Source organism: Rhamphochromis sp. 'chilingali', assembly GCF_963969265.1.
Source record: "Rhamphochromis sp. 'chilingali' genome assembly, chromosome: 10".
Classification (NCBI taxonomy): Eukaryota; Metazoa; Chordata; class Actinopteri; order Cichliformes; family Cichlidae; genus Rhamphochromis; species Rhamphochromis sp. 'chilingali'.
In genome coordinates, this window is record NC_137937.1 from 19,188,722 (window position 1) to 19,206,719 (window position 17,998).

Consider the following 17,998-nt stretch of genomic DNA (forward strand, 5'->3'; position numbering starts at 1 on the left):
CGAGTATATCTGACATAGATTTGACTAAATCTCACAATCTAAGACACACTGAAACCGGGGATGAATCCCCACTACATCCCATTAGTTAATTATGCTCGCAGCCTACTTCAGGATAATTTGCCTTTACTCTTATATGAGGCAAATGTGAAGTCAGGGAAATAATCCCAACTTTTAACCATTCAATCATGAACTCGTGAATACAAAATAACCTGTCCCTGAGTCGCAGCTTTCATTTTAGTCAGAAATATCACTGAAAATGTGCTAATAAATTGATAGTCGCACGTGTCTGTGTGTGTGTACGTGTGTGTTTGTGTGTCCCCATATTAGATACAAAAGGCGAAAAGAGAATTGCCTAACTCGGAAGTCTTACACTCAGCATGTTTTCAGGGTGGGAAAAAAAAGTCATTACTTACCGTCATTTATGGCGAGAAAATTGGACCGAGCTGATTGTGAGCCATTGCACCGGACTCTGCTTTTGCTCTCGGGAAAAAGAAAAAAGAAGAAGGAAAAAAAAATCTTGTGGGCTTTTTACTGTAGAATAGGATCAGAGGAAACTGCCGGCGCACGACTGTTTTTCTTTTTTCTTTTTCCTCTCTCTCTCTCTCCCTCTCTCTTTCTTTTTCGATGCGGTCCTCTCTCGCTGCAGCACTTCAGGGAAAGGAGAGAGCGAAAAACAGAGGTGGTGGTTGGGGAGAGGGAGGGCCGGTGTAATCAATAATTGTATTTCATTGAGTGATGCGGGTAATTCCGTCTGATGGAACAATCTAGTTAGGTGACTGACGCGCAGCACTGCAGCGCATGAATGCTAAACAGATGAGAAAGGTTTGCGCACATTCACTGTAGGGCAGCCCAGTATGTTCGTGTGTATGCGAACTACTTGCTCAGTCTTGGGGGATAGTTACAAGACACAGACTGTAGGACTTGTGGGAGTTGACACCTGCCCATTTGAGCCGAAAAGATATGTTTAAGGGAAAGTTTCCCACTTCTTTCGAAAGACAAGTTGCAAAAATACCCCGACATCTAAATTCTGTGAACAGCAGAGATTCTTGCAACTCAGCTCCCCTCCGTCTGTTCTCAGAGTTAACCATTTTCATAAAAGTGGAGCTGTGTGGGAGCTCACCTTGGTTATGCAGAGTGGATCCTGAAGCCGCACAACGCATTTTAACGAAATCTCGCCTCTGTCCGTGGTGCTGACCGACCGACTCCTCAGCGTTTACCTCAGATAACTTCTCAGAAAATGGTCGATATGTTGCAAGCACAATCGTACTGTGAGCCACACATCTCTCTGAAAGTTATTCGCAAACATCGTCGCTAAAGTACTTTTATAGTCTGTCGCTTTCAGGACATGCGGAAGCTGTGGAAGAAAATCTGTAGTTTATATAGTCAGTACAACTGGTGCAAAATTATGATTGACTGCAAAAAAGTGCATTGTAAACACGAAGTATCAGGTGGGTTTTTTTCCAATCCCACACCTTTTATGCTGTTTGATCATTATCAGTACTTATATGCATACATAAACATACACAAGTCTGCATCCAGTAGTGGCAATTCACAAACCAAAACAACAGTCCACTAACTACACACCCTGAGATTAACACTCCCCCACGTCCCTACACTTGGTAGAAATGATATCTTCATATTTGTTTTTAAACTGTGTAGTTGATGTTTGTGATATTATGAGGGAAAACAATCAGCGCCCACTGAATAATAACATAGATTAACAATAAAATAATCTGAAGTTCTACAAATGTTGGGAACTACTGATTATTCTTGTTGGGAGGCAATTCAGCGACTCACACATACAGCTGGAGTACTGGGGACCCCTGCCAAAGGCTTGTCTGTCAGTTTTAACAGATCTGAACCATAATTAACTTAATCCTTGTCCAATACCCCACCTCTTCACCAGGTTTCATGAACTTTGGTGAAGTAGTTTATGTGTATATTTGCCAGTTCAACAAACAAACGGCACTGAGAATGAAGCCAAACAGACACACAAATACGCACACAGTCCACATCACCAATACATTTTTTATTCAACCCTTTTTATTGCACTAACACACTGTTGTCTTACTGGCATCAACTGTCACCATATTATCTTACCCAATTTGATTTGATTTTGGATTTAATCAGGCAAGGGAGAGCTTTATGAAAGGGTTTAAATCAAGAAAATGAATCATAAATGAACTTCAAACCATGAACTTTACCTTACAAAATAAGGTGCATTAAAATAAAAAGAAGTGCTGTGACAAATTGTAAAACTGATTTTCAGCTCTTGACCAGTCTTCACTTGGATCACTAATAGGGCAACAACGATGGGGTCAGGGGATCTGATCAAAGTGATTCCCCTGTGAGTGATACTCAATGGATTCCTTAAGGGTACCTTACCAAAATCTTCATGCTTTCCTGATGATCACCAATAAGAGCACAGCAGATAAATCGTATGTTAATTGCAGCGGATTTTCAGTTGCCAGGAGTACTGTGTTTTCCTGTAAGACTGAAGTTCCTTAAAGGAGTGCAGAGGCACAACTCCAGCATAATGAACTCAGCGGACACATGATACAACACTGAAATCTGATCACCTGCAGCCATGCACCGGGAGCCAGAGATGCTCATACTAGTGCAGGTCATAATTTCTGATTGTCTCTCTTGTTCTGTCACATTCTCTGTCAAACTACTGCTTCATGAACAGGTTACTCTGGAAAAGACAACACAAATGGGAAAAGGGTTTCACACTTTAGCATCGATCCCATATCTAAATACACTCTTAACTGCTGTACACAATTTTGCTTAATATTCAGGTTTCACATTTATTTTCATTTCAGCATCCCATTGCTGGTTCTTACTTTATTTGCAAGCTGCTAAGCTTAATTTGACAGTGTGAAGTAACCTGAGCAGTGAGTAAAGCCTTTGAATTCCCAATGCAGTTTGAGCAAGAGAAATGCTAATTTCTTTCATCTCATTAACGACCACAGAGGGACTAATAGTATTGATGAACACCACACAAAGGGTGTGCAGTCCCGTTATAATAATTACATAACCGATCACAGGCTGTTAAGAGATACCGAGGATCTTTAGATTAAGCATGATATAGCAACTGACAGTTCGCTGCTATGTCAGATACTACCCGCAAGTGACTCCTGGAGAAAATGAGGGAAGGGGGGGAAAGAAGGAAAATACAGAATGATGCAAGCACAGGGATATTCAGCTTTTCAGTATTCACATCGTTTGCAGCTGCAAATTACACCAACAAAACCAGTGAGACACCAGAACACCGTCCACTGCAGAAAACATCTACAAGCAAGCTCTTTGATGTGTTACATCCAGTGCATCTAATTCTTTACTTTCATTATTCAAAAACTTTTTTTTTAAATCAATCGCTTTTCCTGTTAATACGAAGGACGTGCAGTGAATAGGACAGCCTGGTTGTGCACCGTGACATGTTTGTAACGCTGGCTATGCATCATGTTCAGGACAAATGACAGAGAGTAAGATTTTAAATGATCCACACACTGTGTACTAAAACATGCACAACACAAAAACGTGAAGGGGAACACATACGCACACGCTCAGACACACAAACAAAAAGAAAAGCCTCTATCCTTTTCCTCTGAACTTGATGATTCACAGAAGCAGTGACCTGGGGTTTGGGACACACTCTGCTTTTGATCTGGACTTGAGAAGCCCCCTCCAAGCCCCGAGCCATAAGACTCCATTTACTACTGCTGTAGAGCTGAGGAGCACTTAGCTTAATGTACGGGACAGTAGAATGACACACACACACACACACACACACACACACACACACACACACACACACACACACACACACACACACACACACACACACACACACACACACACGCGGATCCTCATGGATTTCAGTATCTTTTATTACAGAAAGCATGATAAAGATGGTGTTTTCCCTGAGCTTTGGACATTTACATGTACAAACAATAGATGTGAATTTAATAAGATCCCATGCTACATGTAAATACAGCCTACTATTCGTGGTAGTTATTAGAATAGTGCCAGTGTTGGACTTTGTCTTGCCTTTGCCTGGCCTGTATGTAGAGTCTATAGGCAAGGTAAGGGATTTTTGTACCACTCTGCTTGTAGTCTGATTTCCACTGACCAATCATGTTTGATCAGGCTTTCGTTGCAGGAAGGTAAGCAGTGTGTGTGGACAACAAAAGAGTGCTTACATTTGCTGAAATTAGTGTGTCAAACACTGACTTTTTATTAGGTTTCAGAAATAATCTGCATTTGTAAACAATGACTACCATTTGAAACAGGAGGGTGCCCCAAAAACATGGCCATTGCCATACTTGGCTTGACTAAGCAATGGGTTCTTGACTGCCCACACTGATATTGACAAATATTGGTAAAAACACCCAACACTAAATTATGAACTTCATCCATCCATTCATTTTCTGCTTGCCCAATTCAGGAACATGAGGGGGGCTGGAGCCTATCCCAGCTGTTACTGGGTAAGAGGCAGGTGACTTAGACAGCTCTATCCATCACAGGACTAACACAAGGAGGCAGACAAGCATTCATACTCATGTTCATAGCTAGAGCCAATTTAGAACCGCCAGTTAGCAAGCATGTTTTTGGACTGTGGGAGGAAGTCGGACAACCTGGAGAGAAGCCACACAAAGAAGGGAAGGTAAAACAACAGGGTCATTGTTTAGTGACTACTTAACAAGGACATACGGCTTGACTCCACCTCCTCAGCTGTACTGCTGCTCTGCTACATGTGCTGCAGACCGAGATCCTGAGACCGTTTGAAGAACTATGCGATGACACAACTGTTAAATTACGTCCTCATTAGTTCTGTTAAAAAATTTACTCGGCTAAATCTGTGAGAGGACAGCATCAAAAAGCTACTTCCAGCTGCTCTCTTGTCACAAGGGGCCGCTCATTAAGTTGAATTTTACACTAGATGTTCTTCCTAACTCAGCCTCAATGGGAATTTGTAGAATTGAACCAGCAACTTTTTATTTGCAAAGCAAGATGAGCCAGTTATATTGTCCCATATATAAGTCTGATATATGGATGTGGTACCTGCTGCATCAGCTTTCCTTGATAAATTACACTGGAACAACTGTCTGCTGCTTATCTTCATCCAGATTATAACAGATGTGGACACTGATGGTAATTGCTTATGTCTTGTGGAGATAGAAGCACTGGTTAACTGATTTAGCCTCCATCTTTTGCTGTCCACCTCCACCGCTCATCTACATTCATACTGCTGACCACTTTATACTAGATTCAGCTTTAGTCATACTGCACGGATACGTTTCGAATTTGATATAAGAAAATCTGTTGACTTGTTGCATCTCATCTGTGTGTAGGTATGTGTTTAGAAGTGCCGGTGAATTTGCTACCTAGAGAGCAAAACAAAAAGACACGGATGTCATTGATAGAGAGATGTGATGGATTAGAGTGGCCCAAGGGGGAAGTCCCGCTCCATCAACATGTAATGAAAACTAATTTGAAAACAGCAGGCAGCGATGAATAACTCTAAGATGAGTTCTGGTAACATTGTCTTCAGTGAGAGGTCATTATTGTCTCATATATGGGAAAAATTGGTTGATAACATTACGATTGATGATAGAACATTAGTTGTTGTCTTCAGGAGTTATGGCTGTCTGTAAGTAGGTCTGACTGAAAATCGATCAAGGGCAGAAACAATTTTACACCAAGTTTGTAATCCACCGTTCCACCATCAGATGCAACAGATGAAATGATGCGTGCTGGACAAAAGAAAAGGGCTGTAATACCATACATTTCTGCAATCTCTTAAATTTAAATTCTCTGGGGGGAAAAATAAAAGTTGAGCAAGGAAAGGCTTGGTAACAAGGTAAACATGCAAAAGCTCAAAACATTATTTTCTCATTTCTTTTCTGTCTACCTTTGCAAGGTCCTGGATAGTCTAACGCAGCTGAGCTAAAATACCAGAGGGAAGAAAGTCAAATGGATTGTGATTATTGTCCTGGAACAGATTGAACAGGCTGTGGGAGAAGAATGTGAGCTGAATCCCATTTCAACACACAAGCCCAGGTGCATTTCTTTTACTGAGAGGAAGGTGAAACTCACAAAAGGGATCTAAAGAAAGCATTTAGGTGGTAATACCGGGTGTAATCTAACCACTTATCAACAGTAGTTTATCACTTTTTTTTCTGCAGCAAAAGAAAAACATTTTGCAAAGAACGGAGATGGTTTCAAATAAGTTGCCTAGATTTTAACTGCTGCTCTGTGTTAGTTAGATTAATTTAGATGTCAGACCTACACTTAACTTTATTTAATCTTATGCAAGATACAATTTACGGGCATTCAAGGCAAAGAAATCGTGTAGCAGACAAGAAGAGCCTGGGCAGTATTAAACACATCTACAGTTATCTGCCATGTGTTGTATTGTGCATTGCAAAAAGATGGCACAAGGGTCTAAAACTCCTTGATTTTTTTTCTTTCTTTCTTTTTATTTTGCTTTTTCTATGCAAATCCTGTCATTTTCTAGTCTTAGCCAGTCCTTGTCATTTTAACCTTCCTACAGAGAAAGACAAGTGCAGAAAATTAGGAATATACCACAGCATGACAGAAAACCAGAGAAGCAAAGCAACACCATGCTGGAATGACAAAAAAAAAAATCACCTCGAAAGAGAAACTGCGATGAACGCATCACTGAAACCTTTCAAAACATGTGAATCATCTGCTCCGAAATGGAAATAAGTAATCTGTGGGGAGTTACAGCTTCCTGTCATTCAACAGGAAACCTCCACTCCCCGCCGAGCAGCTAGGATTATCCTCTGCGCCTCACAGTTCTGGTTCAAATTCACAGCCTGTGTCAGCTGTCAAGACATGTAATAAAATGTGTGTGTCTGTGTGTGCTGAGGGTTGCCTGTGCCAGGTCTTGCTTCCAGTAAGTACAGTATATTTGATTTGAAAATGTATTACATCCAAAACTGTGCGATTCCTCTAAGTCTGTTGTTTTAGGGGAAGATTACCAAAGTCACTACTTCTTTCTTTTTTTTTTAATGTCAGGCTGCGGGTCTTATAACAATGCTGACTGGACACCTTCGGACAGTGAAGTACTCTGAGCCAGCTGGTGAGGAGGCTCTAGTCCAACAGTGCTGCTTTCAGCTCTGCCATGGCTGAGAGGTACCATATGTCTCCTCTCTCAGGAGTCCGTCCCAGGCTACTATTGCCAAGCCGTTAAGGCCTATCCCACATATGTGCCATAATACTGTTAAGTACTAATAAGTCCTCAAGTGGTTAAGGCACTGCTGCAATTCAGATTGTGAACCCTTGTCTGTATCTGCATTTGGGCTTATGAACAATAGAGAAATGACCACAGGGAGGTTCACTGGGTGGTGGTATTCCCCAATGACCTACACCTTCCTAAGACAGGTGAGTTTGCTTCCTCATGAAAATGAACTTAATCAGATAATCTCAGCTAACATCAGACTGCATTTGAAACACAATATGGAAACCATGTTGCTCTTTAAATGAGCCAATCATTTTTGTAACTTTAGCAAAGTGAGCAAACCCGAAACTTTCTAGGGGCAATTAAAGTAGGTCTTTCAAGTATTAATTTTCAACCTGTTATAAAAGAAGAGGTCCTATTTGCCTCTATCACCATGATTCCTTTAGTTTAAAACCCTGATACTTACGGCACTGTGACACTGGAGGCTAAAATAAGTGTGAAGTAAATAAAAAATATTTTCCAAAATCACAGTAAAAGGTTTTGCACACCTTTCATATTTAAAACACAAGACAAGTAGCTTCGTTCCGCTTATCGTTGCCATAGGAATAGTTTAACCAATCAGAGGCGACATAGTAGGGCCAGTTAAAAAGAGTAGCCAATCAGAGAGTCTGTTGTTTAAGAGCCAGGCTGTTTGAAACGGCAAAGCAAGCCCAAGCACCTTTCAACTGACGACTTGTGAAACGGGCAAGCGTGGTACTTTTTATGGTTATATAAAATAGTTAAGTTTCCGAAAAGCGGCGCTACTTACAGAGGTAGATATACTCACTTCAAGTAGTTTAGTTTTTTTTTATGAGCAGCTGTATTTCTGTCTCCACTTGTCCATTTCTGTTTTAGCTTTAGCTCTGATTTATTTAGCTAACGATGTTTGTTTAACTCGATCAATTAATGCGCCTGTAAATGAGTAAAATATAGAAAAATGTAAAGTTTTTTAAGCGTACAGATAAGCATATTCGTGGATTTCTTTGTGCATGAGGAAGTTTTCTGTTTACTCTGTGTGTACCTTCATTAGTTTGTAATGTAGAAACTAGCGTTTGGGCTAAAGAAACTTAAACAGAAGGCTTCAGCTGTAGCTTGAAATAAGTATTAAAGTTTCTTTTATAAATCAAACGCATCCGAATATGTTTTATGTCCATGTACGGTTTGCAAAACAAACAAAAGAGTACCAACGACTATCAATAGCTGCCAAAGATAACGGTGGTGGCCATAGCTGAAATTAAAATAAATACTATATAGTAACATACCAAAGTAGGTCCCGTCCGTATGGCCAGTTATTGATAGCTCATGCTGTGTTATTAAACTAGCACTATGACACTGTATATCTCTGTGTTTAGATGTCCTCAGACGAAGAAGAACCAACCAGTCCTGTTCTCCCCAAAGACTCGGACCGGGGCAGCTCCGTGTCCTCTGAGCTTCAGGTGAAAATGTGCTTTTATTTACACTCATAATTCTATGGAACCATGTTTCCACCACTGGAAAACTATTATTTATTAAAAGGAAATACTCATCTATTTTGTTTTTGTATTAAATGGTAAAAGGACAGATTGTCTAGAAGCTGCTCTGAAAAGGTTTGGATATTAAATTCAACATTTTACACGATTGGTGATTCAGTTTGCTGTTGTCTGAGTCCAACCATTTGAATTAGTCTGCCAACCAAAATCGTGTGTGATATCAGCTTGCTTGAACTAGAACCTTGTGTGAAAGTAGTTTTGCTGTGTTGCAAGTCCAAATGGACTCTGTTAGGTTGAGCAAAGCTTTACATAACATGGTCTTAGCATCACTAGGTGTCAAAATAGAAGAGTCACACTAAAATGTTGTAACCAAAATAAACTGACTTGAAACAATACACAGAAAAATACAAACTGTAATATGCTTCAATTGATATTTGACCACCTTGTTCTTTGTTATTGTTTATCAATTAACAGGATGAGTATGAGGAGCTCCTCCGTTATGCTGTTATCACCCCTAAATTTGACGCGCTTGGCGTTCAGTTGAAGCAGCAGAGCACCTCGCATCTGTCTGCAGCGGGTGGAAATAAAGATGGCACAAAGTTTCAACGTGTACCAGGTATGGTGGCTTCCTCCTGTATGAAGAACACTTTCATACACATGTCTGTGTAGGTTCACAGTCATCTAGGTCATCTTAGTCTAGAGAGCTTAGAAAAAGAGGCAACAAAACAAAACAGACACACAGTTCACCGGGACTGGCTGACTGAAACTGAATATGAGCCCTTCCAGACACTGTCTGCATCAAATGATCGTCTGTCAGAAAGGATTTGGCATCAAAATATGGAGAAAATGTGTGTGTGTGTATTCATCAGCTTTATATTTTCATCTTTTAAACCAGTGTAAAAGGCTAGATATCAGTCTGTCACATTGTACCCCCTATCTCTTTCCCCTGCAATACCCACATCTTAAACACTCCATCAGTTTCCTCCCCTGTTGTGACTCTCATCTGAGGTTTAGTGCTTTAACTGTCATGGAGTAGTGCACGAGGATGTAGAAAGCAGACGGGCCAATTGGTAATGATCTCCTGGCACTCTGCCCGTACTGCTCTTTAGAGTGCAGGCTTTCTCTTCTCCCTCCCTGCAGAATTTAATTAAGATATTGACATAAATGCTTTCTTGGACAAGGAGCCACACTCATCTTATTTACCACTCTCACCTTCACATTTTCTGCTCTTAAGCTGTTTTTTGTTTTCTGACTTTTTTGGATTACATTTTTTAAATCAATCATTTTAATCTATCTTTAGCCACATTTATCTATTCCTCTACCTGCTCACTGTAACTCCTGTATCTTCTTTCAGATTCTGCCATTGAAGCTAAGGATGGGCGGCACTCTAGCAGGAGCCTGAGATCGTCACAGGCCTCCCCCTTGATTGTTGGGCCACACTCGACACACTCAAGAGCCTCTCGTGGTAAAATAATTGTAAAATTTCAGAGAAACAAAATACTTATTATGTGTAACTGTCATAATACTGTTTCATATTCTCAGCCATAGTCTGCCTGTCTGTCTGCGGTTGTGCTTTTTTTTTTTTTCCCACTCCAGCTGAGAAGATGGCAGGTCATTTGTCTAGCAGGGCGTCACTGCTCTCAGATAATCCCTCAGAGAGGTTACAGGTGGCATCTGAGAGGTCCAGGCCAGATACCCCAGAACCCTTTGAGTGTGTTGTGACAGAGATGTTTATTTCAGAGGAGAACATAAACAAGATGGAGAACATTCTGGACACGTGGAGCAACAACCTGAAGGTTAGTCTGCTTCCACACAGTGTACAACTGTCCTTCACAGCCGCTCGGTTTCTCCTGTGGGCTTTTACATAGCAGCAAACAGCATTGATGCATAGATAGTTTCTGGCATTTTTGATCATAATGATATTTTTCACACTCTTCTTTCTCTGCCATTGTCATTAGAAAGTTATACTATGCCTGTGGTCAGATTAGAGATTATATAGAGGGAATGTGTCTGAGCCTCAGGATGACTTTTTGAAAAGGATGACACCTCGCTGCTCTTCATGGAACCGTTGACCTTTTAACTGTGTTTCCTGGAGACATTATTCTAAAGGAAATGGGTGTCTCCATGTGGGTGTCCATCCTGCCCTTTTCCTCTGATTTTGTACAGCTCATTCATGGAGAGCAGATGACAGCCAATCACCTGCTAAGCTGTGCAAAGCTTAATCTAAGAAAAAAGCAGTACCAGCCAGAAGGAGAAGGAGATGTGGGTTAAATAGTACACTCGTGTGTTGAGGGAGGGGTTTGAAAGTTCTTCTAAACCTGGAACTACACATCAGAACTGTAAAATAATACATCTCTGGTGGAAAACTCTTACACTCTGTGCAGTAGCATAAATCTGGCTTAAGTTTGCTGGACTTCAGATGTCAAGAACTGAGTCCAGCAAAAGAAAACTTAGAGATGAATTCTTCAAGATTTCTGTGTTGTGCAGTTGCATCTGTCTGGCACACCTGTTCATGTAATTTAAAAGCAACTACAGATATTTGTACAGATGCTCATGTTTGCTAAAGTAGAGTAATGAACACATTGTGACAGCCCAACCCTCTATTCCCTAATTAGTCAAATGTGCTGACGGAGCTACGGAAGTGGAAGTTGGCCTTCGTTGAGCAACACAAGCTGGAGATGATGAAGGAGAGGGAGAGGCATGCAGCCCAGACAGCTGGCCTGAAGTCAGAGCTAGATAGCCTTAAACAGCTATTACAAACCTATGAAACCTCCAACCAAAGGAAAGATGAGGTGACTACACGTCTGTTTATTTGCTTTATCTAGTAAATCATTTAGCTGTTTGTTATCAGGTAATTTGCAGAATAATTTGTCATTTATTTAATCACCTGTTGTTGTTTTTTGTTTGTTTTGTTTGTTTTTTGTTTTTTGTCAACAAAACACGAAAAAACTGTAAAAACACCCATTACAAAATCATGGACTCCAAGCTGACATCAACTAATGTCTCGTGTCTCTAGGAGACTAGAGTGCAAAAATATTATATTTAGTGCAATGAAAGGCAAAAAAAAGACTTTTACATTTAAGGTCCTCATATCAGTGTTTTGTTAGGCCCCTATATACGTCTTTATTAATTAATTTGCACATTATGCCTTGCATGCCTGTGTAAAAACAAACAAAAATTTAAAAAAAAATTCAAGAAGCACTCTACTTCCTTCCTTTTTTTTAAACCAATGGGCTTGTTTTGTGGACTCTTTCAGGTTATCGGGAACCTGAGCCAAGTACTGGACAGACAGAAAGAAAAGCTTGAGAAGATGAGGGCCTTCACCCACTGGAGACTCCAGCACATCGAGGCCAAAGAAGAGGTATGGTGTTTAAGAAGATTTCAAAACCTTTTGACATGATATTTTAGAAGTTGCTTGTGACATTAGAAATGCTCATCAAATAGTAAAACCCATCTCTACCTTTAAATTGTCAGAGTAACAGAGATTTTTGCTACATCCAAACTACTGGTTTACTAAATTTTGTGCTCCCCCCCCCCACTCCCCCCACTGTTGCTGTTTTTTCAATGTGAACTTTCATACAAGTGTTGGTGATTTACTTAACTCATCGGGTAATGCCATTCCTTAAAAATGACCAATTCATATTTTTGTATAAACCACGACATAAAATTCATGACGAGAACGAATGCAGCTGCACAGGAGTGACTTATAGACGTAATTATTGCCTTGTAAATATTACAAATCACAGCCCTGTGGTTCCCCGCCAGGCTCGTTCTTCTCAGGTGGCACAGCAGCACTACAATTTGCAGCTGAAGAAGAAGGTGTGGTTTGCCTGGCAGTCTCTGATCCAGAAACACTGGAAAGTCAAGGTGGAGAGAGCTTGCCGTTCAAGGGCTGAAGAGGTCTGCTCCCAGATGACTGTGGAGTATGAGGCTAAGCTAGCAGAGGTCAGTACATGTGGGACAGTGTGTCTAAGATGAGGCTGTAATGCTCACTTTAAACTGAAACTCTCTGCATTTAAGTAAATGAGCATCCCACTTTTGTTAGTATATCATGGTAAATGGACTGGTTTTCAGCTCTGTTTGAGCACTGAGTGCTATCTTACTACAAGCCACATTCACTCTTACAGACACATTCATACAAGCAGTTTTTTCTATGCCTAAACACTTTCGTCCTGACATTCAAACACTTACACGGATGCATCAGGTTCTGCTGAGTAGGGGATTGAACCATCAACTTTCAGATCATTATATAACCCACTCAGTGTTGGGAAGGTTACTTTTAAAATGTATTCCACTACAGATTACAGAATACATGCCCCAAAAGCGTATTTTGTAATGTATTCCGTTACGTTACTCAATGACAGTAACGTATTCTGAATACTTTGGATAACTTAATAATATTATCATGCTTTTTACAACTACATGAATGTACTATTACTGTGTGATTTATTACTGTTACTGAAATACCAATACCAACTAGATTTTTAAATCTTATTATAAAATGAGTAACAGTAGGGTGGACAGTAGGTAAGGCTGCACTTTTTGCAGCGATCTCGTATAGAAAACTATTTTGTGTGTATCTAAAACAGGTCTGTGGCTCCGAACCGTAGTAAAGGGACCTCTGGCTAATATGTCGGGTTCCGTGTCGGGCTCGTAGCCGAAAACTAGCTTTACTTTGTTGTCTGAGTCAACGTTTCTAGCGAGAGACAGAGAAAGGCGTTGAAAGGCTGCTCCAGCGGAACTTATTGTTTCGGAGGAAAACACGAACACAGTGTACAGTCGAGTCTTAATAGCTCACAACTGGGCTCGTCAGGCACTCTTTTTGGCTGCAGTGGTTATTATTATATTTGCATGCTTCCAGCTCCCGTTTCGGGTCGGTTGCAACTCGTACTTTTCAACTCTTTTTCTCCCTCCCTCGCGCTCACAGACACATAACAGGTATGGCGGTCCATTCTCCCTGCAGCACGGACTATACTGCCCATGAGGCTACATTCTTTAGGGCGATGACTGTAACACTCTGCCTATTGCCTTCATATTAAATCATTTTTGTGAATAATTTTAAAAAATATTTCTTCACCTCGTTATGCGGGCCACAAGTAGAGGTGACATGGGCCACGAGATTGAGACACAGGCATTGGAGCCTCTTAATGCGTGTTTTCTTTGGGTTTCCACCAGCGTGGAATTACCAAAAATAGAGAGCATAGCCTAACATATGAAACAAGAAAAGACCGCCGTGTAATCCATTTATTTCAATATCACCTTTTTAAACGGTAACTGTAATGGATTACAGTTACTCATGTTTTGTATTTTAAATACATAACGCTGGTGCATGTATTCCGTTACTCCCCAACACTGAACCCACTCTACCACCTTAATTACTGTGAATTACTTCTGTGTGCTCTCCAAATCACTGTAGAGCCCGTGCCGATGGTGAAACCAAAAATACATCCTACATAGGGCTTCATGTTTTCGTGTTTTTATTAGGCTGTAACATAATAAATCAGTTTTTTTTTGTTTGTTTTTTTAATGCACATCTTGTGTTTTTCTTCTTTTTAAAAAATAATTATATAGAAAGATAATTCGACAATTCTTTCTATCCTTTGCTACCTGTGTGCACAGCACTGTGAGGCTATAGAGCGGGCACAGGCGGAGATTCAGAGACTACGATTAGAGCGAGAGCGATATGAAGAATCCATGAAGAAAGCCTTCATGAGGGGTGTATGTGCTCTCAACATGGAGGCGCTCAGCATGTTTCACTCTACAGAAGGACGAGCAGAACAACCTCCAGCTCATGATCAGCATGGTTTGTAGTAAATTTGTGGCCTGTGGAGAAAAACATTTATCTTCGTAGAAATGTAGCACACTAAAGCATGTACTGCTAGGATGATATATAGACTGATGCTCTATACAATGTACCGTGGTTGCATCGTGGGCCTTGCCTCTGCGGTGTATTGATTTAGCGCAGTTTTGGAGATTGAAACAAAAAGACAAGATGGAAACAGCATTTTTCCAATAGAGTGCAGCCATGTGCTATTGACGTTTGTTAAGATTTATGATTGAGAGGAGGGAATGGGGTCTTTGCACTTTACTTGAAAGCCTCATTTAATGAAGTTAAATCTGTGAATATGCTCAGCACTGCGCAAAAGGTACTTTGCACAGGTTGGCAAGCTTAATGTGGCAATGAAAAATTGGTTGATAAAATTTAAAACCCTTTTGAACCATGTTAAGAATCATGTAATGAATGAATGAATGAATGTTAGTTAGTTGTATGTAAATGCTGGGAAGATTGGATTAAGAGCTTTGGACTATTACCTGACGCTTCAGTAGAAAACCTTAAACTCGGACCAGCGGTGTTTAAAATACTAGCATCATATGATTATCACCAAGATGTCCCACTGGCATGAGTTGGGAAAAATATCTCATCATTATATTTACACCACCTGTCGTCAGATTTGTTGTCTGAATCTGTTTTTGTTTTTTGTTGATACCATGGCTGCTGGACTTGGATCTTACTATCTTTAGCATGTAGAAATGAAGCCTAGCATGGGCATCTGCTCATCCATCTGCTTTCAGGTTTAATGAGTCTTCCAAACTGAAATGTATGTTAATACGATGCTGTCAGCCAGGGCGGTTAATTGATTACCCTTTCCTGTTGCTTTAAAAATGAGCACTTTTTTTTTTCCCTTTGGATTTTTTTTTAAACTGCACATATTTATATATTTTATACTTTATAGGACTTTTGCAGAAGTTATGAATCCCCAGCTCCTGCTACACCTGTGGTTTAAAATGGGTACTTTATGTGTCATCTGACAAGCAAGAGATCATTGAAATATTCCAATTCAAATACAAACTCAGGATTTCCAGTTTAAAGGGGGATTTTTGTGTAACTACAATAAAAATGAGTTATTACTGAGTCCTAATGACTCAATGAAGGTTTCTTTTTGTGTCGTAGTTCCTCTGCCTCGTGAGGATGAGCGTGGCTCCTCTGCCATGGCTCAGCTCCAGCCATATGCCACCTCTTCCACACAGTTCAGTCCAGTCCATTTTGACCACCCAGGCCCGTCGCACAGTGAAGCAGATGATGTGGCAAGTCACTGTTAATTTATAATGAAAACACACCATAGTACAGTGTCTTTCCAAATCACTCGTGGTTCTTGAAATTTATTTATTGAATGTTAAGCATGTCCTTTCACGTGGATCATTTTGTTCTTTTGATTATTTATTACTTTATGTCGCAGACAATTCTGGCTTCACATATAAATCATGTGATTGCCCTAAAAAAGAAAAATTTGTAGAGCAGTCTTGAATTTCCTTTGTTATACTTTTTGTTTAAATTAGATGCACTATGACTAACTTCCTCTAAATCCCAAATCCTGATCCTGTGTTCACTTGTTGCCTTTATTTGTAGATGGGCTCTGGTGCCCCCATGTCCCAAGAAGAAGCACTCCCTCCCACTACAGTGGTGCACAGCTCACTCCCTCTTGGGGGAATTGCAAGTTCCCACAAAAAGGTTAGTGTCAGACATATAGAGACAAACTACCAACAGCAGCTGAATCTATGTCCTGCTTTGTTGTCTGTACTGTGCCATCTAAAGCTCTTCATCAAAAATCACATTTGTATATAACACTAAAAATATTGCTTGTTTTAGGTAGGTACTCGTGTCGTCACAGCAAGTCAACAAAAATCCTCAAAGACTGTAACGGCTCGTGTCACTGCGCGCCATGAGATCAGTAAGGTGGGACGTAGCAGCCTGCAGGTGATGGGAGTGGCTCCACCCATGAGCTCTGTGGTAGTCGAACGGCATCATCCTGTTACGCAGGTATGTGATGTGATGCATCGATACTGTTCCTTTATGAGTCTTGCAGTCATATACTTATGAATCTTTGCACAGTTTTAGCTTCAAGGTCATGTTGTTGCGTATCTCGGACCACATCTAGCACAGCTCTTGCTTTTAGACTGCTCCCTCTAGGGTTTTCAAGTGACTTTGCACTTAAACCCTACACTTAAATTTGTATTATTTTTCACATCAGCTGGTTTCTCCAGGACCTTATAGTTGATGTCTGCATTGATAATCTGACTCTCGAGGACTCACCAGAGCACCAAAGTTTTATACTGGAAACTGCAGTTTGGTCTTTGGGTTTTACCCAAACTCTTATCACCAATAAAAATTCTGTCACCTTGAAACAAAAGTTGATGTTTTGGGTGTTTTTTTTTGGTCAGTGGGGAAATCTCAGTTCCCAGTGCAAATGGTGATAATCGGACTGATCTTAAAAAAATAAAATCAGGTATGCTGGAAGCAGTCCAGGGGTGCATGAGAAGATGCCTACATCATAGGAATTAAAACAACAGACTTTAATATTTTTGTGCTGTTTGATTTTTGTTTTTCTATAAGCAAAATCACTTAACTTTATAAAGGTACCCTTTATTTTTCACGTTGTTCAAATGCAACTTTGTTTATGTAAATTAGAAAAGCAATTTAAACTTTTTTTTTGTTTGTTTGTTTTTTGCTTTCTTTTAGCTCACCATTGGGCAAGCCACAGCTGCTAAATTTCCAAGCTCCTCCCAAAAGGGCCACATGTCCACTGCAGGCAGAGCCTCCTCCAGAACGCACAGCAGCACCTGTCACACACACTCCATCAAAGTAGTTGACTGATGACACGCACATATGTCAAAGATCTTCCTTAAGACCAGCTATGCAAAAATCCAAATTGATGGAATTTTCTGTCTTGATATGAAGGATATATATATATATATATATATATATATATATATATATATATATATATATATATATATATATATATATATATATATATATATATAGATATATAGATATATAGATATATATATATATATATATATATATATAGATAGATATATATATAGATAGATATATATATATATAGATAGATATATATATATATATAGATATAGATATATATAGATATATAGATATATATAGATATATAGATATAGATATATAGATATATATATATATATATATATATATATATATATATATAGATAGATATCTATAGATATAGATATAGATATATAGATATATATAGATATAGATATATATATAGATATAGATATATAGATAGATATATAGATAGATATATAGATATAGATATAGATATAGATATAGATATATATATATATATAGATATATATATAGATATATATATAGATATATAGATATATAGATATATATATAGATATATATATATATATATATATATATGTGTATATATATATGTATATATGTATATATGTGTATATA

General features: G+C 39.4%; 2 protein-coding genes across 6 annotated transcripts in view; one reads left to right on the top strand and one right to left on the bottom strand.

The window, feature by feature from the left end:
• sv2ca (synaptic vesicle glycoprotein 2Ca) overlaps positions 1-633 on the bottom strand; it is a 29,662-nt gene extending 29,029 nt beyond the window's left edge. Inside the window, exon 1 of the mRNA XM_080893586.1 lies at positions 414-633. The gene's annotated coding sequence lies outside the window, so the exon portion shown is untranslated. The remainder of the gene's footprint in view (positions 1-413) is intronic.
• A 7,260-nt stretch (positions 634-7,893) lies between these two features.
• poc5 (POC5 centriolar protein homolog (Chlamydomonas)) lies at positions 7,894-17,496 on the top strand. Of its 5 annotated transcripts, none has more exons than XR_013972977.1 (13): positions 7,894-8,019; positions 8,599-8,682; positions 9,190-9,331; positions 10,070-10,180; positions 10,264-10,511; positions 11,331-11,507; positions 11,972-12,076; positions 12,481-12,660; positions 14,335-14,518; positions 15,668-15,801; positions 16,124-16,225; positions 16,368-16,534; positions 17,234-17,372. XR_013972977.1 is itself a non-coding variant. In XM_080893587.1 (13 exons), the coding sequence occupies exons 2-13, from the start codon at positions 8,599-8,601 to the stop codon at positions 17,366-17,368; spliced, it is 1,773 nt and encodes a 590-aa protein (XP_080749713.1). In that variant the 5' UTR covers positions 7,894-8,019; the 3' UTR covers positions 17,369-17,495. The 5 variants fall into 5 exon arrangements, 4 of the variants coding, with proteins under 4 accessions (XP_080749713.1, XP_080749716.1, XP_080749714.1 ...); XM_080893587.1 differs by having other exon boundaries at positions 16,364-16,534; positions 17,234-17,495; XM_080893590.1 differs by having other exon boundaries at positions 10,312-10,511; positions 16,364-16,534; positions 17,234-17,492.
• Positions 17,497-17,998: the final 502 nt, after the last annotated feature.

What these genes read in the sequence shown, in the direction of transcription:
- poc5 (XM_080893587.1), top strand. Translation starts at nt 8,599, where the DNA reads ATGTCCTCAGACGAAGAAGAACCAACCAGTCCTGTTCTCCCCAAAGAC. An exon ending in AAAGTTTCAACGTGTACCAG is followed by an intron (nt 9,332 to 10,069) that starts GTATGGTGGCTT and finishes ATCTTCTTTCAG; the next exon opens with ATTCTGCCATTGAAGCTAAG. An exon ending in ACACTCAAGAGCCTCTCGTG is followed by an intron (nt 10,181 to 10,263) that starts GTAAAATAATTG and finishes TCTCAGCCATAG; the next exon opens with TCTGCCTGTCTGTCTGCGGT.